The following is a 26,374-nucleotide window of genomic DNA, read 5'->3' as shown; positions in this document are numbered from 1 at the left end:
TCAAATACAGTGTTTATGTTAAATTGTAATTACATAAGCACATACTGTATATACAAATCAACAACATGTGTTTGTACAACATGTAATGTTTAAACTAATTAAATTGGCATGTAAAATATGTGAAACACTGTAATACACTGTAAAACAGTGCTCTTTTTTTAGAGCTCAGGAGACATGAGTTCTCAGTTGTATCAACTTTGTCTCATATGTTTTTCTTAACATTACTTAAGAAAAAATAGAAACAGACTCAAATGAGACAATTGTTCTAATACAAATAATAGTCAAATGATAGAATACTCTACTGGTCTTGGATTTGTTGAGAAATGCATTCATTTGAAAAATCTCTGATTGGTATCTGTATCTTGGCTTATTTGATATTGGGGGACTTCTCAGGAGAAAAATGTGAAGGAAAATTCTTGTGCTTTAATCTCATTGCTGTTTTTGAGAAATGATTGATACTACAAGGAAGTCGTATGTGAGCTTTTTTTTTTCTTTTAAAAAGACAATGACACTTTACATCTTGGTGAAATTGCCATGTGGTTGTATAGTAGCATGCTGACACTGAAATGTTTTAAATGATTGCTTGACTCGACTTTGGACCTGTGTATGCGTTGATGACAGATCCATGTCTGCAAGTGAGCCCTCCGCATGACGGAGGCTGACTGCTTCAGTCTGGAGGCTTTTCAACACATCCACAGAGAGATGGATGATGATCAAAATGTAGGCATTGAGGTGGAGGAGAGTGCTGATGTAAGTTTCCTCACCCTAATGTGAATCCTTCAGGTTTCCCTCACCTTTTGACCAATACTTTTCCAAATTGCAATTACAAAAAATTACATTTCTAGCCTATCCAATTTTGAAGCTCTAAGCACTGTCAGTAGAAAAAGTATTGAAAAAAATACTAGACTAGACCGAAAAGTTCCCTTGATTGTAGGAATCCTGATCTCGATTGCCTTTGTGCAATCAGATTGTATTGTTCTAAATTCAAACAGCTGGTGGAGAAGCATATGGTTACAAAGTAGTATAGCTGTGAGGTTAGAGGGTGTGAATATTACCTACTAAAACAACACTCAGACAAACAAACTACAACTTGATACCAATTTGGGATGTCTGTGTCAACGTTTGTGCTGGAGGGAGAGGGAGACACACACACACACACACACACACACACACACACACACACACACACACACACACACACACACACACACACAGAGAGAGAGAGAGTGTATGTGACTCTTTAGACCTTAAATGTGTAGATGTGTTTAAAAACAGGCATGTTGCTGAATGTAGCTGAGGATTTGTGCGGGGGTCTTCTTGTGTTGCCAAGGTTATTTAGATATAGTAGTTTGCCCCTGTTTCCTTGTCTGGATCAGTTTGTCTCTGTATATCCACAATCTCTTCTTTGCATCTTACCGCAGCTCATCATAGAAGATAAGCAGCAGCAGCAGCAGCAACAACAGGCAAACAAGCACAGTAAACCTCAAATTAAGAGGACCAGCAGGGTAAAATGGTGTCCTTGGCCGTATCTTGGCATGAAAAGTCAATTTTATACCCCCCTCACTTTGCTATTTCATTTTGTGATTTCTCAATCTCTCATCAGTTCACAACTGGACTCAACATGATGTGTTAAGGTGGCTGAGAGAGTTTCTTGAGTTGGCTCAGTATGAAAAGAGCTTTAAACAGCAGTGTGTGAATGGGAACACTTTGCCCAGTGGAGAAAAAAGCATGACTGGACCAAATGAAAATAATCTGAAATGTTTGATAAAATTGGTTGCCTGAAGAGTTTGCAGGTACTTTTTATTTATTGACCATATGCATAGATACATACCTATTTCTAAACAACATTGTGCCTCATTAATAGGAGAAAGACTCTCTTGTTGCAAAGTCTACGTCAAGTTTCAGTTTCAACAATATACACTCACTGTGCGCTTTATTAGGAACACCTGTACACTTACATATTCATGCGATTATCTAAGCTGCCAATTGTATGGCAGCAGTGCAATGCATAAAATCATGCAGATATGGGTCAGGAGCTTCAGTCAATGTTAACATCAACCATCCAAATGGGGAATAAATCTGATCTCTGTGATTTCGACCGTGGCATGATTGTTGGTGCCAGACAGACAGGCTGGTATGAGTATTTGTGTAACTGCTGATCTCCTGACACTGTATTACAAAAATATACAATATTGTGCAATATGAAGTTCTAATTGAGAAGTGTACCATGTAGAATATAGATATTTTATATTCTTTTATTTATTGGCCCTTGTGAGATTGCTTAGGTTAGACCAAATAAGCATTAAATAAAATAATTCATCATATTTTCTGTTGAAACCAAGGAATGCTGAAAATATTTATGAAACTGTTTAAACTTAAGTTTATCCCAGTCGGTCAAATCAGTGTACTGGACTGTGAAAGCAACTTGGTCCATAGCTCCAACAAGGAAATCTTTCTTCATATGGTGGCATTTTTGTTTATGCCTTTGAAATGATTCTAACCTTCATTTCCCTTATCTATAGTGTAAGCAGTCTTAATTGGAAAGGACTTAATTGAATAGGTGTTCTGTATACTCTTTGTTTCCTCTTGTAGTAGCTAGTGAATATTTACCTTATTTTTAATTTCGAGTTTTAGCTTAACAAAGAAATAACCATTCAGCCCAGAAGCTCACACGGTATACAAAAGAGGACTATACAAACAGACAAGACGCTCCAAAGCAAAGTTATAATTGTCACTTCAAATGCGTTTTTTCCCTTATTTATTTGTTACCAAATCTAAGAACCATAATTATTTAAATGATAAAATGACACAATATTATATAAAAATCAAATAAGTCTATTAACCATCGGAAATATATATATATTTGTAATTGCTTTGGTACTATTTTCACATGCAAGAGGTAATTTTTCAAAACTCAGTACAAAACACCAAACTGATTACACGTAACAAAACTAGTCATTCTTTCAAACCCTGCAAACATGCTTTCATCAGGGTTGTACATGTTTCCTTTCCTATAATCCATGTTTCAGAACATGAGATTATTGTGACGTGTAATTAGAGTATTTGGTTTAATCAACCAAATAGAACAGAAAGATCTTCTCAATCTGTTCATTCTGTAGCAAACAAAGATACATTTCAAATTAACCTTAAATGTGTTGAATTAAAAAAAGTAACATTAGTAAATACACTTATATTGCCAGACCAAATTGACATTACTGTTAATTCCTAATGTCTGTAATATCAACCCAGTGTGTTATCAAAAGATGTCATCAATTAAGAGACAGTATGAAGCTGGACTAACGTTCTCTGTCAATTCTGACAATTGTCAATACGTGATCCTGTAAGAATTGTGTAACAAGTACAGTAATGTGCACTGTAATGTCATATATTGTACCGTATACTCAGTTGACCTTTTTTTAAGATTGGGATGAGAAATTACATTTACTGTAGTTTTAGTTTTTACCAGATGCTTTTATAGTGTAGTACATTTACATTTAAGCATTTGGCAGGTGCTTTTATCCATAGCGACTCACAGTGCACTTATTACTGGGACAATCCCCCCGAAGCAACAATGACACAATGGTAGTGGCTGTGGGAATAGTAACCAAAGTGACTTACAAATGAGAGAGACTGCTTTACAGTAGTCAGGCCTTAGTTTACTGAATCACATAGTGGACATTGATGACCCAAATGTCACTGGGCTCACCAGTTCCTGCTCTCTTCCTCCCTCTGATGCCCACCTCATTGACCTGTCTGACTGGCCTCTTGTAGAGTATATCAATTCTTTGTTTGGTTCCTCTTTCTTGCAGTCTATCTTGCACTATGTTGACAAATTGCAAATGCTCATACACACACTCTGAATCCATATGGTACATACTGTAAACAATAGTGGTTACGTATGATATAAATTCGCAATATTGTTACAAATTCATTATATTTCATTATCCTGTTCTGAACATGTAATTTGTTGTAGATGTTGATATTTTAAAAACACATAAAATAGTCAAATCAGTTGAAAATCGATAGATATACCAAATGATTAAGTGATTAACCATTAAAATCAGTTGGATCAAATGATAGACAAATGTATTAAACTGAACGAGAACAGATGCGAACAAAAGGTTTGATGATTATAGCATTATGAATGGCAGTTACTTTCAATGAAAGGTGTATATATATATATAGATAAAACACTTATTTGGTGTGGTGAAAAAGTTTCTTTGTGATTTTGTGTTTTGTACTTAAAAAGCATACAAGGAAATGTTTGAAAAAAAGAATGCATTTTTGATTATCTTCTGTGATGTCAGAACTAAGAGTTTTGACATTTTACCACTTGTGAAAATAGTACCAAAGCAAATAATGTAAAAAAAATAAAATTATTGGTAAAACTTTACAATAAGGTTCCATTTGTTAACATTGGTTAACAATATTACTTAATATGAAATAACGATGAACAATATTATTAAGCATTTATTAATCTTAGTTCATGTTTATTTCAACATATAGTAATACATTGTTAAAATCAAAAGTTGTATTTGTTAACATTAGTTAATGCACTATGAACTAACAATAACTAACAATGAGCAATAGTATTTTATTAACAAACATTAAGACATATTAATCAATTATTGTTTAAAAACAATATTGTTAATTGTTTGTTCATGATCATGCATTAACTGATGTTAATGAATGGAGCCTTTTTGTAAAGTATTAAAGAACTGTAAATGAATTGTTATCTTAACATGATATATTACAATATCATCACAGGCTCCAGATTTTCTCAAATAAATTTGCAAGACAAAAGTGTACCAGCTGATTATTCCTCTTTGCTGCACAGTAGCATTTAATGGTGTAACATTAGTTTCATATTTACCCACCCCATAAATGTCAAGTATAAAAGTCAAAACAAAATGTGGCTTGTTGCTTACATATAGGTCAGACAACCCTTTCCTGTCTAAGCTTGTGGTTCATTGCCAGAATGAACATCACTGTGTTTTATGTTTCAGTCAAAGTCTGGCTCCAACTAACTTATGCTGATATTTACCCATAAAATTAGCTATTGAGGATTCTGTTAATTTTATAAACTCAAAAAGTGGAGTTTCTGTATGTTTTCATTATTTAGTGCCGTTCTCTGTGAAGTGGTAAAGAGAGTCTTTTGTTGCTCTTTGTTTTTATAGGTGTAACCCCAAACCGCAAATGTTTCCAGTGATCTTAGTGACTGTCTTTTCGAGAATCTGTCTCTGTGTGTACATTTTCTGTGTGTTAAAATATGGCAATGATTTCAAACATTTATAATAATAATAATTATTATTATTATAATAAATATTTTACAGTAATATTTTAAAAGCTTCAGAACGGTTCTTCCTTTATTATCGTTTAAAAGTTGCTGCTTTGAAAACTGGCAAGTTGCCATAACATTTCAGTTAAAGGAATAATCATAATTTTGTAACCCTCATGTTATTCCAAACCTGTGTGACTTTCTTTTCTATGTGCAACACAAGAGAAGATGTTTTAATAAATGTCATTGCCCGTCTTTTAAATGTAATTGTAGCAGATAGTGCCTCAATTTAAAGCTTAAAAAATGACAAGGTGTGCTGAGTGGCTCCAGTCAGGGTTCCTAAGCAACAAACTGGCCCAGTTGCTAGGGTGGGTAGAGTCACGTTGGGTTAACCTCCTCGTGGTCACTATAATGTGGTTCTCGCTCTCGGTGGGGCATGTGGTGAGTTGTGCGTGGATGCCGTGGAGAATAGCGATAAGCCTCCACACACGCTATGTCTCCGTCTTTATAACATTTAAACTTAATAAATATGATAAATGACAACAACAAAAAAAGCACTTTAAATATAGTGGTGGAGTGGTGGTGGTGTAGTGGTCTAAGCACATAACTGGTAATCAGAAGGACACTGGTTCGAACCCCACAGCCACCACCATTGTGTCCTTGAGCAAGGCACTTAACTCCAGGTTGCTCTGGGGGGATTGTCCCTGTTATAAGGGCTCTGTATGTCGCTTTGGATAAAAGCGTCTGCCAAATGCATAATTGTAAATGTAAATATAGTAAACAAAGTGTTGGTGAGACCTCCCCTGTGGATTTGGATGAAAAGTATTTATAAAACCCCCTATTTTGCATGCTGGACATTTGAAAAGAGCCATGATGTCACTTGAAAGTAAAACTGTAAAAACTGTCAGTGCTTGATAAATGACTTTTCCTACTACAGGATGCTGGCATGCAGGCAATTTAATTAAATGCATATTGCATGTCACAACATGGGTGTTATGGTGAATATTGTTATTTACTTACATTCGGTGCCTATCCTGCAAAGTGCAAATCATAATATTTTTTTTGCAATTTTTGACTATTTCTGACATTTCAAGTAAGTAGGCCGAATTTGCTGATTCTGAAACAGGAAACCGACAGACTTCACTTTGTCTTGTTGCATAATGTTTCAGTTAAAAGTTGTTTAGAGTGCACAAACCAAAATGGAACAATTTGTGGTTAGAGCTAGTGTCTGTGGAATAAGTTTACATCACCATTTGTGTTTGTCTATCAAACTTTTTTAAACCACTTGTTGAGGTTTTTACTGGGCTAAAACGCTTTTTGCAGTGTATCAATACGTGTTCAGTGCTTTGGGAGTAACTTACAGGAAGTGACTGTGGGTTTCATGTTATGGCCTGCTTGAAATGCAGCCTGATCAAAGTTACCACTGTATTGCTTCTAAGGACTTCTCCAATGGCGGAAACGTCAACACATTTCCCATAGATACACTCTTCGGCCTTCAGAAGAAAAAAAATGTCAGGTACGAAGTGGCACAAATGATTTACAGTGATGTACTGTGTGAATAATACATTGAATTTTCTGTAGAAAAAGATGATCTCTTTATAACAAAATCAAAGTGTGCTTAGAAAGATTCACTTTCATAGTTTTACAAAATAAAAATGTTCTTTAACTTTTTAACAACCAGATAAGACACACAATGTCACAACATTGGTATTTATTTATATACTCACCAGATTTTACCCAAAATGTAACCAGGATGATACAACCCTCAATCTAAAAAATAAAAAAAATTAAAACCCCAAAGTGTACTTTTATAGCGGAAAGACCTCCCACCACTTGAACCAATAAGATATGAGTTAACATCCGCATTGAAGACCCTCACCCTTATCAGTCCCTATCTATCAGACACTGAGATGGCGCAAGTAAGAGTAACTGTCATCACACTTGTTTGTAAGTCAATTTGTATTTGAATTATATTGTACATCTTATGTTGTATTACATGATATAGTAGCTGCTATATATGAGGGAAGATACATATCTAAATATATATTTTTCCTTTAAAAAATATATTTTCATTTGATCTAGTATGTTTTTGCAGGCATTTTGTTCTTTAAAGACAAGAAAGTCTTTGGCAAAGTAGTGGACATCAGAGTTAAACCAGGGGAAAACATCACTCTCGTCTGTGACTGTGTCATACCATTTGGTGCACGCATCGTTTGGATCAGAAACTGCACACATGAAAATCAGCCATCTCTATTAAATGCTGAAAGCCTGTTAATCGGGACCTATCCACGTTTCAGTTTTGTGTCCAACAGCTCCAGTAAATCTGTTTGTGATCTACATATTAACAACATCAGTGTCTTTGACCAGGGACTGTATTACTGTGGAATAATACAAAGAAAAATAAGTAATGATGTACATGGCATAACATTTAAGGATGAATACCAGTATGGAAACAGGATAACTCATCTCTCTGTCTTAGGTGAGGAAATTTTTTTATTTTGTTCATGTTGATCCTGGTAAATTTTGGAGAATGTCCCTACTTTACACAAAAATACAAAACATTAAGAAAAGAACAAATAACACACAGGATTGTACACAAAATCGGAACTTCCCACAAGGGCCTGAAAGTCTTTAAAAAAGAAATACTTTTTTCCCCCCAATAACTTCAAAACAATTATCGTCAACATGAATACATTAACTATTTTATTTTATTTGAATTTGATAAGGTTTGTAATTTTCACAGTCCTGTCAAAATTTGAGACATGTCTAAATACACAATGTAAATAGTAATCTCAAATAAAAAAAAAAGTGTATTTTTTAGTATTCTTTCTAGTTTTATATAATGTTACCGTTATTGTCTCTAACCCCAAAATATTTCTTTAATAAATCATTTAAATTGTCCTAATTAAACAATAATCAGAATCATAACTCAAATATATAATTTTTTTATACTTTGGTTTTGAGTACTCAAAATGATCAAGTACAAAATTGCAGCTGTGTTGAATATGCATAAGCCCTCATGCTTGAATAAATGATGTATGTTTGGCCAAAACAAGGTTTTTTTGTTGCTGGTTTGTAGTTGTGATTTGTGTGAAGTCACCATTAGGATAATTAGTGCTACCTCTGGTGAACTTGGAGCCAGTTAAATTGATGTCATCCATCTCTAAGTTGTACAAAAGTGAAGATATATGTGTGCTAAGAAGTACTGAGGAGATTCCAATCTGTCATATGGCCAACTGAGATTCTTCATACTTATAAGACATGCTATAACTAAAATTTTTTTTTTTAATAAAAACAATGATACTTCAATCACAGATGACTAGTTAACTTTACTTAAAAAATGTGTTTACTTGAGCAAAATAATTATGTTAGAAAGTACTTAGAAAAGCATGCAACCCGATTGCCTTAATAAATTGTAAGATCTATTAATTTGATTTTAAAGTGCAGCTACAATTTTACAGCTCAATTCTGACATAATTTTTCTGTATAACACACATACCTCAAAGTTTTGGCAACAAAACAACAGAACTTTAGCACTGTATTGCCCAGGAAATCTTTATTAATCAATCATGATTGATTGAATAAAATCTTTATTTTTATTCTTTTTAAAGAATACACGTTGACCTGTTGCTAAAGTATGTCCCAATAATGGGCATGTCTCCCTGTCAACCTTCCAAATTTTCCTACAAATATTGTAATTAATACTTTGTCTATATTTCTGACATTTAAAATGTCTCGGTTAAAATAAAATAATAAATAAATTGATCAATTGTCACACATTATACATACATTTCTGCATATACATGGTGAAATTATTTATTTTTCACATATCCCAGCTAAGCTGGGGTCAGAGTGCAGGGTCAGCCATGATACGGCGCCCCTGAAGGTTACTGTAGTAACCTCCGCTCCCTGATGGAGGGAACGAGTCGTTGTGTTGATGTAGTGACACAAGGGGTCTCTTTTGAGTGCTCCAAAACACCTCAATCTTTGAGAAAAGGCCAATGAGAATTGGCGAGTGGAATTTGCCTTCCACTCATCCAGACATATCCCATGGTATAAAAGGAGCTGGAATGCCACTTTCACTCAGGTTTTGTGCTGAGGAACCGAGACAAGGTCCTGGCCATTTCAGCGCTAGTACAGCATTGTGGCAAGAGGGACACAACGTCTCGTTTCCTCCATCACGTAACGGAGGTTAAGACAGTAGCCGAGACGTTCCCCTTCTGTCACTCACTTGACGTTGTGACGATGTAGTGACACTAGGGGTCCCTATAAAAACTCCACAACAACTGAACTGTGTTACATGAACTACCAATGCAGTTGCAAGCAAGCTGCTGTGTTCGTAACAGCAGGTGCATCAGTCTGCTTGTAACCTCCCCCAACTCCCCATAAGATGTCATGTAGTTCCCCAAAAGCGACGTAACTAGAATGGGAGCAGGCAGTGCCAGCCGCAGCCTTTTCTCTCTATGTTTTCTCTCCACAGTGTATGAGATTCGCCTGGGGCCATCTAACGCTATTATACGCATTAGAGAAGGTGTTCTTTTCCTTTCCTATTCTTTCAGGGGGAAAAGACCCCACGGAAGCCATATCCTATCCGAAGGGGAGGAACATGTGGCAATAAGACACGTGGGCTCACCAGCCGCACATGGAAGAGGTGTGGTGGTAGGTCCTGCCTCAAAGGGGAGAAGCTCTACAAACACAGAGAGAGCTCTGCCCAAGTGAGACGCTAGTCTACCTACAGGGAGACTGTAACACGAAAAATACATCACAAGGGGTTACCGGATTAACTGGACCTGTGAAGCACTTATCGCAGAACAGGGCATATTAGACCCCATAGTGGTTCTGGCCGCGAATTCCTCCACCAAATTGTGAGCCACAGGGCTAGGGAGGAAGGACATCCTGAGTTCACGGGTTTGTGAACTCACATGGGAGAAGCAGTACACGTCTTCAATCATGGAATGGAAATGTGCTATAAGCAAGCTATACACCCGGCCAGCTGTTCCATATTACCAAACGTACTTATTCGTACCTGACAAAACACAGGACAAAACCGGCTCAACTTAGAGATTGTAAAATCTCGCAAAGGTAGTGGGTGTTGCCCAGCCCGCTGGTCTGCAGATGTCTGCTAGAGAGGTGCCATTGGCCAGTGCCCACGAGGATCCCACACTCCTTGTAGAGTGTGCTCGTATTCCCAAAGGAGCAGGCATGGCCTGGTATGCCAAAGCGATGGCATCCATGATCCAGTGGAAAAGCCTCTGTTTGGAGACAGCATTACCGAAGCAGAGAAAGAGCTGCTCAGAGCGTCTAAAGCTCTGCGTGTGATCCAAGTAGATGTGCAAAGAATGCACCAGACACAGCAACAACATGGCTGGGTCTGCCTCCTCCCGGTGCAGTGCTTGCAGGCTCACCACCTGATCCCTGAAGGGGGTCATGGGAAACTTGGGCACATAGCCCGGCCGGGGTCTCAGGATCATGTGAGAATCTGCCAGGCAAGTGTCGCTGACAGAGAATGCTTGCAGGTCCCCAACCCTGTTGATGCAGGTGAGGGCAATCAGGAGGGCTGTCTTCAAGGAGAGGGCTTTCAGCTCGACTGACTCTAGCGGCTCAAACGGGGCTCTCCGAAGGCCCAGGAGGACCACAGAGAGAGATCCCATGAGGGGAAAAGGCGTAACCTAGGAGGATTCAGTCTCTGGGCACCCTCTGAGGAACCTGATGATCAGGTCGTGCTTTAATAGGGACTTACCATCCACCGTGTCGTGGTGGGCCACTATGGTGGCCACATATACTGTACCTTCAAGGTGAAGGGGGACAGCCGCCCCTCCAACCTCTCCTGCAAGAAGGAAAGCACTGACCCGACTGCACATCTCTGGGGGTCTTCTGCTCGGGAAGAACACCACCTTGTGAACAAACACCACTTCAGGGCGTAAAGCTGCGTCGTAGAGGGAGCTCTGGTCTGAGTGAACGTGTCTACCACTACTGGTGGTAGGCCACTTAGATCTTCCACGTCCACTTGAAGGGCCAGACTTGGAGATTCCAGAGGTCTGGGCGTGGGTGCCAAATGGTGCCCCGTCCCTGAGAAAGAAGGTCCTTCCTCAGGGGAATTTTCCAGGGAGGTGCTGTCATGAGGAGCGTGAGGTCCAAGAGCCAAGTCTGGGAGGGCCTGTATGGGGCCTCGAGGGTGACTTGTTGCTTGTCCTCCCAGAGGAAATGCGTATTTGCACAGCCAGCTGTGTACCAGCGTGGCTGTCCCAAGGGGGGAACCCATCAGGGAATACCAGAGCGGGCGGTGGGAGGATCCCCGGGAAGTGAACAGTTATACCTGTGTTTGCCAAATCAGCTGGACCACCTGGGGGTGGAGTCTCCAATCTCCGCTGAGCGTTGCCTGCTGCGACAGAGTGTCTTGTGGCATTGAGGCTACCTGGGATATGAGTGGCCCCTAGCGACCACAGCCGCTGCTGACTCCAGAGGAGGAGATGGCGGGTGACTTGTGACATGCGAGGAGAATGTACACTGCCTTGGCAATTTATATATGCTACCGTCGCTGTGTTGTTGGACTGGACCAACACGTGCTTGCCCCAGATCAATGGCAATAGCCTTCACAGGGCGAGCAGTCTGTGGTGACCACGACGCGTCTGGACACCTGCTGAAGAGGGACTCCTGCCTGCATAAACATGAGGTCTGTCCAAGGGCTGAATAAGTGGCGGCAGATCAGAGTGATAGCTACGTGATGTGTGCCGTGGCGCCATGCCCATCTCGGGACTCAAGTCTGAAGCCAGTGCTGAAGCGGTCTCATATGCATCAACCTGAGCAACGTGACTGCTGCCGAGGATGCCATATGCCCCAGGAGCCTCTGAAAGTGTTTCAGTGTCCTCAGGCAGTCTGTCCTGCACCTGAATGACTTCAGGCAGTTCAGCACCAACTGCGCATGCTCGCTTGTGAGTTGCGCTATCATTGAGACTGAGTCTAATGCCGAGAAAAGAGATGCTCTGAACCGGGGAGAGCTTGCTCTTTTCCCAGTTGACCCGAAGCCCTAGATGGCTGAGGTGCGTGAGCACCAGGTCCCTGAGTGTGCACAACAACTCTCTAGTGTGTGCTAGGATCAGCCAGTGGTCGAGATAGTTGAGTATGCAGACGCCCACTTCCCTTAAAGGGGCAACCGCGGCCTCTGCAACCTGCGTGAAAATGCTAGGGGACAGGGACAGGCAGAATGGGAGGACCTTATAGTGGTATGCCCGGCCATCGAAAGCAAACCGTAGGAAGGGTCTGTGTCAAGGTAAATCCGAGACGTGAAAGTTTGTTTCCTTCAGGTCAACCGCCACGAACCAATCTTGATGCCTGACTCACACCAAAATATGTTTCTGCATCAGCATCTTGAACGTTAGTCTGTGTAAGGCCTGGTTCAGAATTTTCAAGTCCAAGACTTGCCGCAACGCACCACCTTTCTTTGGCACGATGAAGTAAGGGTGTAGAACCCGTTCTCACCTTTGCTCTGTCACGCCCTTGCACAGAAGGGTCGTGATCTCCACCCGTGGCGGTGTTCTCTCCCTGTACCGAGGTGAAGCAGACGCCGCTGAACCGGGGCAGGTGCCTGGTGAATTGAACCTTGTAGCTTGCCCTGATTTATACATTCCTTTGTCCTTGGAACATGTTAAAAATTGCAGTTAAAATGGACCTTCTGTTGACCTTTTCCTGAACGTATTCCAGTTTGGCTTAATTGTGTTCACTTGTTTACCCAACAGCTATTATAAAATAATTATAATTTAAGAGGGATTTTAATTAGTTGTTTGGCCCAGGTCTCCCCCTATATTTGTATTTATTGTGGAAAAACATTTGTCTATGCTTTTTGTAAACGCTATAATTAACATAAAATTATATACATTAAGTGATAGTTTGCAAAAAATCCCTTAAAGGCCTATGTGCATGTTCTGTTCAGAGTCAGCATCTCCTTTTGACGAGTCCTCCACCACCACCACCATCTCCAACCATACTATATCAATGAGTAGCCTTGGCTGGAAGCTGCTGTTCAGCATGTGTCCTGTGTGTGTTCTACTCTGCTCCATCTGTGTGTACTGCCTCTTTAAGAAGAAAACTACAGGTACTCAATTCTAAAGAATGGATTAATTGCTTCTTTTGCCACAGCTATGATGAACAAGATAACAGTTGTTGTTCATCTAATATTCTTACAGCAACAAGATTTACATTAAAATACTAACTGTCACAAAATGAACAGTGTAAAAATGTCACATTCATTGTTATGAAAACTGTACAACTGTCTGTGACAGGTCAGCTGAATTTAGAATTTTGTGAACATTTAAAATGAAATTTTAAATCTCATGTGTTCATTTGCTGTAATGGTCTTATTTCTTTCCTGTAGGTTCTGGATCTGATTGTGGGGAGCAAGCTGAAACACAGATTGCAAGCACACACGATGAGGTAGTCTAGTGCATTAAATGTCAACAAAATGTGCAAACATGAAACCATTACAAGACATTTCCCATATGTGTCTTTCCATGATCAATCAGAGACGTAATGCCACATAAAAGCCATATTAAAATAAGTCTGCTCTGACCCACATCAGCCTCTAGTGTCAAAGGTGGCTCAGATGCTTCTTTGTAATGAAATTCAGCATCAGTGCAGTCTTAAACTTTGTCGTTGTCATGACTGAGCATATATGTTTTTATTTACAGGTGCATCTCCAAAAATTGTAATATTGTGGAAAAGTTATTTTTTTCTGTAATTAAAATTAAATTAATTAAAAAAGTGGAACTTTCACGTATTCTAGATTCGTTACGCATCAAGTAAAATATTTCAAGCCTTTTTTTGTTTTAATCTTGATGATTACGGCTTACAGCTCATGGAAAATATTAGAATAAAGAATTTATAATACAGAAATGTTGACCTTCTGAAAAGTATGTTAATTTATGCACTAAATACTTGGTCGGGGCTCCTTTTGCACGAATTACTGCATCAATGCGGCATGGCATGGAGGAAATCAACCTGCGGCACTGCTGAGGTGTTATGGAAGCCCAGGTTGCTTTGATAGCGGCCTTTAGCTTGTCTGTATTGTTGGGTCCTGTGTCTCTCACTTTCCTCTTGACAATACACCATAGATTCTCTATGGGGTTCAGGACGGGTGAGATGGCTGGCCAATCAAGCACAGTAATACCATAGTCAGCAAACCAGTTACTTGTAGCTTTGGCACTGTGGGCAGGTACCAAGTCCTATTGGAAAAGGAAATCAACATCTCCATAAAGCCTGTCAGCAGATGGAAGCATTGACTCTCGACTTGAGGAAACACAGTAGATCAACAGATGACCAGCAGATGACATGGCATCCCAAATCATCACTGACTGTGGAAACTTCACACTGGACTTCAAGCAACTTTAACTCTTCATCCAGACACTGGGAACTTGATTTCCAAATTAAATTTACTGTCATCTGAAAAGAGGACTTTGGACCACTGAGCAATAATTATTTGCAGTAAGAGTCCCAACCAAGTATTGAGTACAGAAATTCACATACTTTTCAGAAGGTTGACCTTTCTGTATTATAAATTCTTTATTCTAATATTTTGAGATACTGGATTTTTGATTTAATGAGCTGTAAGCCGTAAAAAAAAAAAAAAAAAGGCTTGAAATATTTCACTTTATGTGTAATGAATGTAGAATATATAACTTTTCCACAATATTTTTTTTTAGATGCACCTGTATATTGCATATTTTGTATTAATACTTTCATAAAATGTCATAACGTTTTATGTTCTTGATTTCATATTTAATCAATTTATAACATTATTTCTGCAAGTATTTTGTGACCATATACAGTAAGTGTAAATGCTGCCTCTGTGTGAACTCACCTTTTTGTAGTTTATGCTACTTCAGATGCAGTTTCTGTGCCACATATATTAACAGTGTAAAGATGGCATTTTAGTCTTTAATGCACAAACAGGATTAATTCAACAAACTTGACAGACAATGGCATTATTTCTTGATATTATCTTATTTGTCTCAAGATAAACATATAAGTAAACACATTTTTTTTTCTTTCCTAGGATGAAGATGAAGTGTGTTATTCTTTATTAAACATGGCTTCCATAAAACAAATACAGCTGAAGAAAAAGAGATCCTGTTCTGACTTTAGTACTTATTCTGAGGTCAGATTTAAAGCAGCGAATTACTAAAGAGGATTCTGGAATTATCTGTGGTATGTGTTATAGTCATTGAATATAATCATCAGAGTTAACAGTAATTATGTTATTAGCAGTGACTGTAAAAGTATAATTGATTTCAAGAAATTATCAAAATTATTTGTTCATTTGTAATTCTACGACTCAAATTAATTGTATGTGTAAAATTATACTGTAGGTGTAAAGAAGGTGTTCAAATATTGAAAATATTGCAAAATGTTTTGTTTTTTGGGCAGTAGAGCTTCATGGCAAAATCTTGGGAGTGGAAAATTAGCACACACTGTCCTTTTTCTTTTTCTCACACAAAACAGTTGGTAAAAATATTTTATTTCACTCAAAAGATGGAAACAATAGACCATAAGTATCAGCTACCTCATAAAGAAAGTAAAAATCTATTATTCATCCATCTCCTGTTTTTTTATTATTATTTTTAACAGTATTAAAAATGCAACCATATTAGAGGATCTACTTTTTGTCTATTCCCGAGCAGAACTTTTTGATTGGGCGGCTTAGAAAATACATGTGAGAGGATGTGTGTTTATGATAGACCGGGGGAGTTACATTTGTGTTGTCTACAGTCTGTCTGCAGAGGGAGGCCTTATTTATTGTAAAAATAACTTTATTTGCGTGATTATTAAAATTAACACAGTGGAAAGACTGAAACTAATTTTTCTATTCATGTTTATATATATCAAATGTAAGGGCATTCTTATGACAATTCTATTCTCTATTCCATGCTAGAGGCTATTTACATGTTCACAGAGCTAAGATCAACTAGTCTGCTCTGCTTACCATTCGGCACAGCTGATGCTGAGGGACAACAGCCATATCAGAGAGACCTTTTCCACCTTCATCCCCCTTCTCCATTCTTCTACATTGTTATTTTGCCAAGGTTTCTCAAAAAAGTGAAGAATTAATTTTTTCTCCTGCACTTTTTCTTTTACTTTTCAAATTCACTAACGTTTGCAAAACTGTCATGAAAATATAAAAGATCAGAGCATAAAACACTCAATTACATTTAGCGGATGCTTTTATCCAAAGTGACTTACAAATGAGTTTGTTGTACAAAAGTCAACAATATCTACAGTACAACACTGCCAAGTTCTCAAAGTGGCTGGAGTAATATAGAAGCTAGCGTAGAAGAGAACCACGATTCAATACAAATTAAACTCAATCAACTGCATTTGTGGCATAATTTTGATTACCACGAAAATGTATTTTGGCTTGCCCCTCCTTTTCTTTAAAAAAATCTGGGTTAAAGCGAGGCACATATAATGGAAGTGAATGGGACCAATCCATAAACGTTTAAATACTGTTTCAAAAGTATAGACACAAGACATGATTTTAGTGTGATAAAATCACTTACTAACATTTTCTGTGTAAAGTTGTAAACAACATTGCAACTTTGTTGCCATGATGTAATGTCAACAAACACTAAAATTACTATAAAAAATATTTAAACAACTTTACAGATCAAATAATGTATTTTAACAGAATAATTAAAGTGATTTTATAGAATCATAATCATAACCACATTCACTTCCATTGTAAGTGTCCCACCGTAACCTCGATTTTTGCTTTTTTTTTTAAAAGAAAACGAGGGATGAGTCGAAAATACTTTTTGTGGTAATCAACATTATACCACAAATGCTGTTGATTGAGCTTCGCTTGTATTGAACCCGGAATATTAATTTAAATATTAAGTACATTTAGTGTGGATTGGTTAAGAGCTCTCGGAACAGATGTCTTTTCAGCTGGTTCTTGAATGTTGAGATAGTTTCAGCAGATCTTGTGGAGGTTGAAAGCTCCACCACAGAGGAACAGAGATGAATGATCATGAAATAGACTTTGTGCCTCTATGCAATGGGACCAATACTTGGTGGATATCAATAACCAATCCTATGCCTATGCAATCAAATACATCTTCACTTTCAGTGCGCCATACCTATGAGCCCAGAAACACGATTGAGTCAAAGCAGCCAGCCTGCTATTTTGGTTCAAATATGAGTTATTGCAGATTTCATGTAAGGCAGTCTTATTTAAAAGGCCATTTGAGATTCCAAATGGACAATGTACCACAAAACAAAAAACTAACAAATTCAAGCCAAGATTTTACAGTATAGACACAATAGGGACACGTGCAAATGTATATGTACTTTACACACACACAAATACAACCCAAACCACACCTGTTACACTATACGCAGTGTTAACACATATTTGAAGACTTGCGCAACTGTGATAACACGTAGTAGTTAGTACTGGTAAAAATAAAACACTTTATTACATTTTAGCCATCTGTCACTACTAATAAAATCATGCCACATTTCTCTTGCGCTGAAGGCACAATGGCACATCACATTTCTCTCATGTGATTTGGTTTTTCTGATGGCAGAGCCAGCACTTCTGCTTTGTTTTGTACACTGGTGGGTGGAAAACATGAAGGAGAATCTGAGGGAACTGGCACCGAGCCAGCCATGTTTTGAGAAGCCCCTTCTGTAAACTCAAAAACAAGTGTCTCCAGGAATGCTGTCCAAGATGAAGCCTTCCTGTTCTTTGCCTTGGCCATCAGTGCATGCAAGATAAATGCATTACCTATGGACATCACGTCCAACAAGTGATAAAAAATTAACTGGTACCAATCTCTTGCTTCATGGAGAACTTTGTAATATCCATTAATTGAATTGTTCCTGAATGGAAATATAGATTGGATACATTAATTACTAATAAGGAAACATACAATTTCCTAAACACCACCACTGAATAAATTATACTAACCTGTTGTAGTCCCACATCACAGCTGGTAAGGGGACATCCTCAATGGTTTGACATCCGGCATGTCCATTCACCTTCAACACAGTGTCACCACATTTATTGAAGGTGGAGCACATTTGCACAGTCTGCTTGTCGTTCCACTTAAGCAGATGTTCGTTGTCCCAAATACAATGTACTTTGCTGTGTGGTGCATCGCTTCACATTCTGTTTCCAGTTGTTTTGGGGTACCCTTCCCTGTTTGCCTAAACAGGGCAACAAGCAAAGGTCTTTTTACTGAGTAGGTCCCTGAAGAAATTTGGGCTGGTGTAAGTCATCAACAAACAGCCTGTAACCAGTGCCCAAAAAGTGTTCTTCCACCAATGCCATAATGGATAGCCACTACTTCAGTCTGCCAGTGCAAACAGTGTGCACTCCATATTTGCAGATCGGTTTTGCGTGAACTCCTCGGGTCCCATTTAAAGCGGTGCTGTGGCAATTCTTTCATTACTTTTGACGTTTTGAGAAAACAGGTTTTACAGGCCTCCCTAAAGCCTTGGTACAGTGGTTTGACTTTACCCAGGCAATCATAAGATAAAGTTCCCACTTTTTTAGTGTTCTCCTCATTTTCCTTGGGATCACTGAGGTGAAGAGCATTGGAGATTGATAGAAATCTCCTGCAAGACATGATCGTTCCAGGAAATAGAATAGTGAACCAGGACTTCCTCCAACAGTCCATCAATGAAGAGCACTGCACCAGATCCATGTAAAGAACAAGTGCCAGGAAGGACTTCAAGTCTTTCACAGAAATGTCCTGCCACTGCTTGTACTGTGGACATTTGGCACTGTGTGTATTTGTGTGCTTTACAATTGTCTGCAGCACAGAGTTCGAAAAGAACAGTTGAAAAAACTGCAAAGGACTGCTATATAAAATGGATGCACACATTGGCCCAGGTGTTTGGACAGGTGTAAAGGCATGATGAGGTGGTTCAACATCTTCCTCATCTACACTTTGCCATCTCTCCTTTGAGATTCCAGACTTTGTCTCTCTCTTACTGCCACATAATTTGGCAGGAGAGTGTGCCTCCTCTTGAGGACTCATGTGTTTTAAAGTTTTGTGTTTGGACTGATGTGGAAGACCAATAGGATCTCATCCTCTGTGGTCCACTGGCCTCTAAATCCCAGTCTTCCTTGAGTCTTTGTCTGTTGAAAGCCTATAGCAGGGAACATACAAATAACATTAGCAATAGTTCACAACTCTGAGCTCAATTCACAGCAGTTTGGGTCAATGTCCTTTTCTGTTCTTTCCAATTTATATTCCTTTGTTTTTAGCATGCACCTTACATATGGCAATTTGCACCAACCAATATTCATTGTCTTAGCTGTGCAGACATTCACATCTTTACCTTTTGTCTTATTATCTTCATCCTTGCAACCCCAAAGAAACTTTTTACAACTTCTCGCTGTTTGGTCACACATTTACAAGCTCAACATGCTTAGATAAAAACTTTGGATGGATGGTAACCATAGAATGTGTAGGAACTCACCAATCTAGAATAGAATTGCTGTGCTGTCCATACTTTCTTGGTCAGATTTATCAAAGTGTTCCTCGTCACTGCTCACTAGTTTGATAAGATGTCTTCAACTGGAATAAGCTTCAAATGATTCATTGGCTCCACTGCAAATTACAGCAGAGTCAGGAGAGACAACACTTTAAAGAATTTAAAGAATATAAACATGCTGTAATCATCTTTGGCTTCATTGGCTGTCGTGACTTTACCATCATGTCATTGGTCAGCTTCATGCGTACCTAATTTGGGGGTGGGGTAACATTATCTGTTACATTGGGCTCGTATGAGATAAGCAAGTTCTGCGCAGAACTGATCACTGGTGATCAGCGGCAGGTGCATACAGGTTTGAAATCTGTCCCGACTTGCTTTGATGCCATGACGACTTATGTCAAATAATGTCCCGCGAGAGCATGGTGGCCGGAGTTGTAGCAGGAAGGCGAGTTGCATGACCTGCAAGCACGATGGGAAATTACTTGCTGATGACACATTTTAATTCCCATTGTCTTAAACAACCGTGATGTTTTGTTCTCTTTTAAAATGTTTGTGTGAAGACAGAGTGAAAAAAAGATTTGCTAAATGCAAAGCATAATGCAAAAGGTTAAATATTTGCGTAGATTAGGCATTAATGGGGGTAGACTGCTTAATAACATGCATGAGAAAAAGTGTGAATATGTTGAGATAAGAATAGTCTGCAGATTAGTTATTTGAATTTTTTTGAATGAATAATCCATATTTTTTATGTGCCACTCTGCCCTCAATAGCATTTTCAGTCACTTTTAATAGGTCTCACAGAACAAAAGACTAGATTTTTTTATTATATCAGTAATCGTTTTTGATAATAAAGGAAAATTCTGGGTTTGAGGTAAACTGAGTCAACATCATTTGTGGCATAATGGTGATTACCAAAAATATTTTCAATGTATTCCTATTTTTCTTAAAAAAGCAGCAAAAATCTGGGTTACAGTGAGGCACTGACAATGAAAGTGAAGCTGATGATTAAAGTGAACATTAACTGAAGCTCCTGATCTGTATCTGCTTTATTTTATGCATTGCACTGCACTGCTGCCACACATAGACAGCAGATGTACAGGTGTTCCTTGAGTGCTTATTGAGTGTATGCAATCAGTTATATCACCTGTAACCCAACATAACAAATATAATTTCAGAAACATCACTCAAACCTAGCGTTTTCTTAATGTTGTCAACAAAACACTTTATTTGAACATTCAAATAATTGTCCTAAATGTAACGTATTTATATAAATTTACAAAAGTATACCATAAAAACAGATGAAGAAATTATAATTTTTACATTCATTTAAATTTTGTCAAAAATCATAGATCTTTCATGCCAGTCATTAAAGCAGTCACGCTTGGGCTGAAAGCACAGCGCAACATCACAAGTAAAACATATCACTGGAGTTTTCAAGTGGCAGAGCTTGCATTTCCGTCTTCCAGTAGCGGCGTCCTGTGAAATGTGCTGTGGCCTGTGGTATAAAGTTAAGGCAGGAGCTAAAGGAGGAGGAGTCCAGGAGGGAGCTGAAAGAAGAGTCAAAGAGGGAGCTGAAGAAGTCGTTAAGAGGAGATCTGAAAGAGGATCTGACGAAGGAGCCGAAGGAGGATTCGAGGAAGAAGCCGAGGGAACAGAGTCAGCACTTTTTTGGGGAGAGTTAGCCTTTTTCTGAGAATCAGTAAGCTCTAAAATGAGCGTCTCCAGGAATGCTTTCCTGGTCAAAGTCTTCTGGTTCTTTGCCTTGGCCATAAGTTCCTGCAAGATGAATGCATTATCTATGGCGATATCCAAAAAGTGATAAAAAATGGACTGGTACCACTTTCTTGGTTTATGCAGAACTCTGTAATGTCCAGTAATACAACTGGGTGGATCCACTGCCCCCATGTTTCTGGGTGGAAAGAAATTTTTTTTTTAGCTAAAAAGGTAAACATTCCTGCAAGTAAATACATTTAAAGGAATAGTGCCCCTAAAAATAAAATTTGTCTTCAATTAACAATCGTCCACCTTTTGTTTAGAATATGTTGCATGAGCAGCATGAACTAATTTTATGACACTTTCAGGTGTTTAAGCTTTAAGGCAAGTCTCTATATGAGATGCCATTGTATGGAAATCAGAAAATCACAACATTCTTTAAAATATTTTCTTTTCTGTTCTTCAGAACAAAGAAAAGCAAGTTGATTTGGAACAACATGGGGGTGAGGCAGAATTAATGGCAGCATTTAAATTTTTGGGGTGAACTATTTGTTTAAGAGAGTGAAAATGTCATTACAATTATACAAACCAAATTCTGACTAAATATTAACGACTAACCTGTTGTAGTCCAACACTGCAGCTGGGATGGGGACATCAACAAGGGTCCGAAGTCCATCTTCTCCCTTCACCTTCCTCGGCACAGTGTCGCCTCCATAGGCTTTATGGTAGGAGGAACACATTTGCACTTCCCGTGCATCTTTCCACTCAACAAACAGCAGCTCGTTGTCCCTAATCCAACGTATGCTGCCACGTGGTGTGTTCCATGGCAATCTGTTCACAGTGTTTTTTGGGAAACCTATCCTGTTTGCCCAAATAGGGCCACAAGCCCAGATATCTTTACAGAGGAGGTCTCTGAAGAGAGTGGGGCTTGTGTAAAATTTGTCAACAAAAAGCTTGTATCCAGTGCCCAACATATTTTCATCCACCAATGCCATCACTGACTCATAACTCAGCCCCTCACTCTGTGATGCACTTGACTTTCCCTCGTAAACAAAGAAATCCCAAACATAGCCACTGCTGCAGTCTGCCAGGACAAAGAGCTTGTACCCCCTATCTGTAGACTGTTTTTTCATGCATTGTTTGAGTCCCGTTCTAGCCTGTGATGTCACCATTCTTTCATCTATGGTGATGTTTTGAAAGGGATGAAAATAGATCTTGCAGACATCTCTAATGATTTGATATAGCGACTGAATTTTACCCAGCCGTTCATAGGTTGATGTTCCCCTCTTCAAATCATTCCTCTCATCTTCCTTGGTATTACTTAGATGTAGAGCACTGGAGATTGCCTGGAATTTCTGGTAAGACATGATTTGTGCAGGAAAGGACAGACTGAAGTACTCTGACTCCCTCCAATAGTCTTTCAGTGAAGAGCACTTCACCAGACCCATATAAATTACAATTGCTATGAATGACTTCAAGTCATTCACACAAACGTAGTGCCATATCTCTCTCTTTCTATCCTTGCACTTAGTGCCATAGATATTTGTGTACCCTACAATTTTTTGCATCAGGAATTTTGAAAAGAACAGTTCAAAAAACTGCAGAGGACTGCTGCATGACTTGGGTAAACGCTTTGGTCCAGGTGTTTGGACAGGTGAGAAGACTGGAAGAGGTGGTTCAACGTCATCCTCATCTGTGCTATGCCACCTTTCTTTAGAGACCCCAGAGAAAACCTCTGACAAGGAATCGCCACTTCCTTCAGCAGCAGGGTCAACAGATGTGGATGACAGACGGAATCGTTTTCTCTGCTGTAAGCTGGCATCTGAATCCCAGTCCTCCTCTAGAGAGTCAATGTCAGTTGATGGTCTAATGCACACAAAAAGAAAAGAGGAGTAGTAATGTACTTTTTGCAATTTACAGCACCCACCATTATTGCTTTGTGCAGAGACTGGAGGCATCTTTGCTTTTTCTTATATACAAAGTCTTCTTAACTAGTATTATTTTGCCTCCTACCTGCACACATTAACATTTTTGTTATTCTTGCAAAGTAACATTTGCATATGTGTATATGTCATGAGATCATAATAACCACCGGTAAAGCAATAGTTGGCATAACATTTTTGCAATACAACTTATGTATATTTGCTTCATGTATATTATGTATATTTCATTATTTATTATGAATCTACAATATTTCGAAAATACTATATATACTAAAGCTGGTGTTTTTATCCCAAAACCATGGCAAATGTTCATAAGGGATGAGTGCACCATTTGATTTCATTTCATGTAATGCTTCAAGCAATATATTTAAACCAGGCCCACGTCTTCTTATATGCCAGTGCTATATATATATATATATATATATATATATATATATATATATACACACTGCCGGCAAAACGTTTGGAACAATGCACAGATTTTGCTGTTTAGGAAGGAAACTGGTACTTCAATTCACCAAAGTGGCATTTAACTAATCACAAAGTATAGTCAGGACATTACTTATGTAAAAAACAACACCAGCACTATATGAAAAAACTCCTTTTAATCAAATCTAGACAGGCACCATTTCCCGCAGCAATCACTCCAACACTCTATCCTTGAGTAATCAAGCTAAATTTCTAATTTGGTACTAGAAAATCACTTGCCATTATATCAAAGACAGCTTATTAAGTTATTAAGTTCGTTACATGAAGCCTAACATTGTCTGTGTTTTTGAGTTGCCAAAGCATGCAATAGACTGGCATGTCTTAAGGTCAATATAAGGTAAATAATGGCAAAAAAGAAACAGCTTTCTCTAGAAACTCATTAGTCAATCACTGTTTTGAGGAATGTAGGCTACACAATGCTTGAAATTGCCCCCCAAAAATGAAGATTTCATACAAAGGTGTACACTACAGTCTTCAGAGACAAAGGACAACTGGCTCTAACAAGGACAGGGAAGGCCAGATGTATAACTAAACAAGAGGATAAGTACATCAGAGCCTCTAGTTTGAGAAACAGACGCCTCACATGTCCTAAGCTGACAGCTTCATTGAATTCTACCTGCTCAACACCAGTTTCACGTACAACAGTAAAGAGAAGACACAGGGGTGCAGCCCTTATGGGAAGAATCTCAAAGAAAAAGCCACTTTTGAAACATAAAAACTAAAAGTAAAGGTTTGAGAGGACAATAGAAACACAGACATCGGGCAACAGATAATTGGAAAAGAGTGTAATGGATCTTCACCCCATTGAGCTTTTGTGAGATCAGCTAAACTCTAAGGTGTGTGAGAAGTGCCAGACAAGACAACCACATCTATGGCAAGTGCTACAGTAAGTGCTACAGTAAGTGTGGGATGAAATGTCACCCGGGTATCTGGACAAACTGACAGCTAAAATGCCAAGAATCTGCAAAGCTGTCAGGATTTTTTGATGAGAACTCTTTAAAGTGGTTTAAGAAGTTCTGAAATTTATTTCCCAAATCGTAATAGTAATTTTTCACATTATCAACGTCCTAACTATACATTGTGATCAGTTAAATGCCACTTTGGTAAATAAAAGTACCAATTTTTCCATAAGAGCAAAATCTGTACATTATTCCAATCTTTTGGCCGCCAGTGTATTTATATATCAAATCAAAAATCAAATCACTTTATTGATTTATTTATTATAAGTTTTAAAAAACTGTAAAAATGTGAATAAACCCACCGATCCAGAACGGGGTCAAGACCATCAATGAACATATACTCTGTTGTGGTGTCCACACTTTCTTCATCAGAAACATTAAGGTCTTCATCACTACTGCCTGTCACTTCCTCCACGCCGTTAGCATCTTTCTTTGAATCCATCGCAGATGTTTGCTGTTGAATAATTGCCGTTCAAACGATGTTTTAGGGTACAGTGCGTGTGTTGCGGTTACAGCTTATATATTGTTTTTCTATATTTAAGTCGCTTTTGGTTATTTTAACGGTAAACTAGTGATGGGATGGATCATTGAGTTTGAAAGAATCTATTTTCATCCAATAATCTTGTCTTTATACGTTTTTTTTTTTTTAAATACAAATTTATATAAAATGTCCAAACTTTTGGCAACAGAATCAAATACGAAATTACATGTATTTCCGGGGGTTTTATGATTGTCGATTACATCAATTTCGACACGCGCTTCAGTGTCTTTAGACGCGCGAGACAAAGAAGATACTTCAGTGAAAGCCTACTGGCTGCACTGCTAGTAACTATCATGATCGAAGTGTAACCACGAAACTTAAAAAACATAACTAAAAATAAATCTCACGTATGTAAAGAGTGTGGAAGCTAAATTAAAGGAAAACAAAATCAATTGTGTTTGTTTTCAGCGCGATAATTCCTGACATGGAAGGGACGTGACGTAACTCTCAGTAAAGCACTACTTCCTTGTTTACAAAAAAAAAAAAGGTTTGAAAGAATAACCGCAAACTTTGATAAAAAAAAATCAAAAAAAAAATCAAGGAAGACATCTCAACACATGTTCTTTTTAGTAATGTCGTATTCTAATATAAAAAAAAATTATCATTATATTATTATTATATATATATATATAAGAAGGGATAGGTCGACATTATTTTTTGTGGTAATCAACATTGTGCCACAAATGCTGTCGATTGAGCTTAGCTTGTCAAGACCATCATATATATATATATATATATATATATATATATATATATATATATATATATATATATATATATATATATATACACTGTATATATATACAGGATTGAGAGGGTTACTTTTTAAATTAATTCCACTCCAGATTACAGAATACATGCTGTAAAATGTCATTTGTAACGTATTCCGTTAGATTAGAAAAGGTAAGTAACGTATTCTAAATACGTTGGATTACTTCTTCAGCACTGGTAGATT

The 26,374-nt window shown here is 38.2% G+C and overlaps 2 protein-coding genes across 3 annotated transcripts in view; one reads left to right on the top strand and one right to left on the bottom strand.

Moving 5' to 3' along the window:
- The window catches only part of rbpja (recombination signal binding protein for immunoglobulin kappa J region a), a 34,690-nt gene extending 18,376 nt beyond the window's left edge, over nt 1–16,314 (top strand). The window contains exons 12-14 of the transcript XR_007970616.1: nt 13,209–13,370; nt 13,650–13,708; nt 15,327–16,314. The gene's annotated coding sequence lies outside the window, so the exon portion shown is untranslated. The remainder of the gene's footprint in view (nt 1–13,208; nt 13,371–13,649; nt 13,709–15,326) is intronic.
- An 826-nt stretch (nt 16,315–17,140) lies between these two features.
- On the bottom strand, nt 17,141–25,837 carry LOC127644049 (piggyBac transposable element-derived protein 4-like). Of its 2 annotated transcripts, XM_052127061.1 has the most exons (5): nt 25,181–25,837; nt 22,106–23,353; nt 19,760–19,890; nt 18,240–19,426; nt 17,141–18,151 (listed from the first exon to the last, which is right to left on the bottom strand). In XM_052127061.1, the coding sequence occupies exons 1-3, from the start codon at nt 25,318–25,320 to the stop codon at nt 19,854–19,856; spliced, it is 1,425 nt and encodes a 474-aa protein (XP_051983021.1). In that variant the 5' UTR covers nt 25,321–25,837; the 3' UTR covers nt 17,141–18,151; nt 18,240–19,426; nt 19,760–19,853. The 2 variants fall into 2 exon arrangements, with proteins under 2 accessions (XP_051983021.1, XP_051983020.1); XM_052127060.1 differs by lacking the exons at nt 17,141–18,151; nt 18,240–19,426; nt 19,760–19,890 and adding an exon at nt 20,827–21,683.
- Between the last annotated feature and the right edge of the window lie 537 nt (nt 25,838–26,374).

This window comes from Xyrauchen texanus, chromosome 5 (genome assembly GCF_025860055.1).
Source record: "Xyrauchen texanus isolate HMW12.3.18 chromosome 5, RBS_HiC_50CHRs, whole genome shotgun sequence".
Taxonomy (NCBI): domain Eukaryota; kingdom Metazoa; phylum Chordata; class Actinopteri; order Cypriniformes; family Catostomidae; genus Xyrauchen; species Xyrauchen texanus.
The sequence above is the reverse complement of the archived record's forward strand: the minus strand, read 5'-3'. Positions and strand labels throughout refer to the sequence as shown.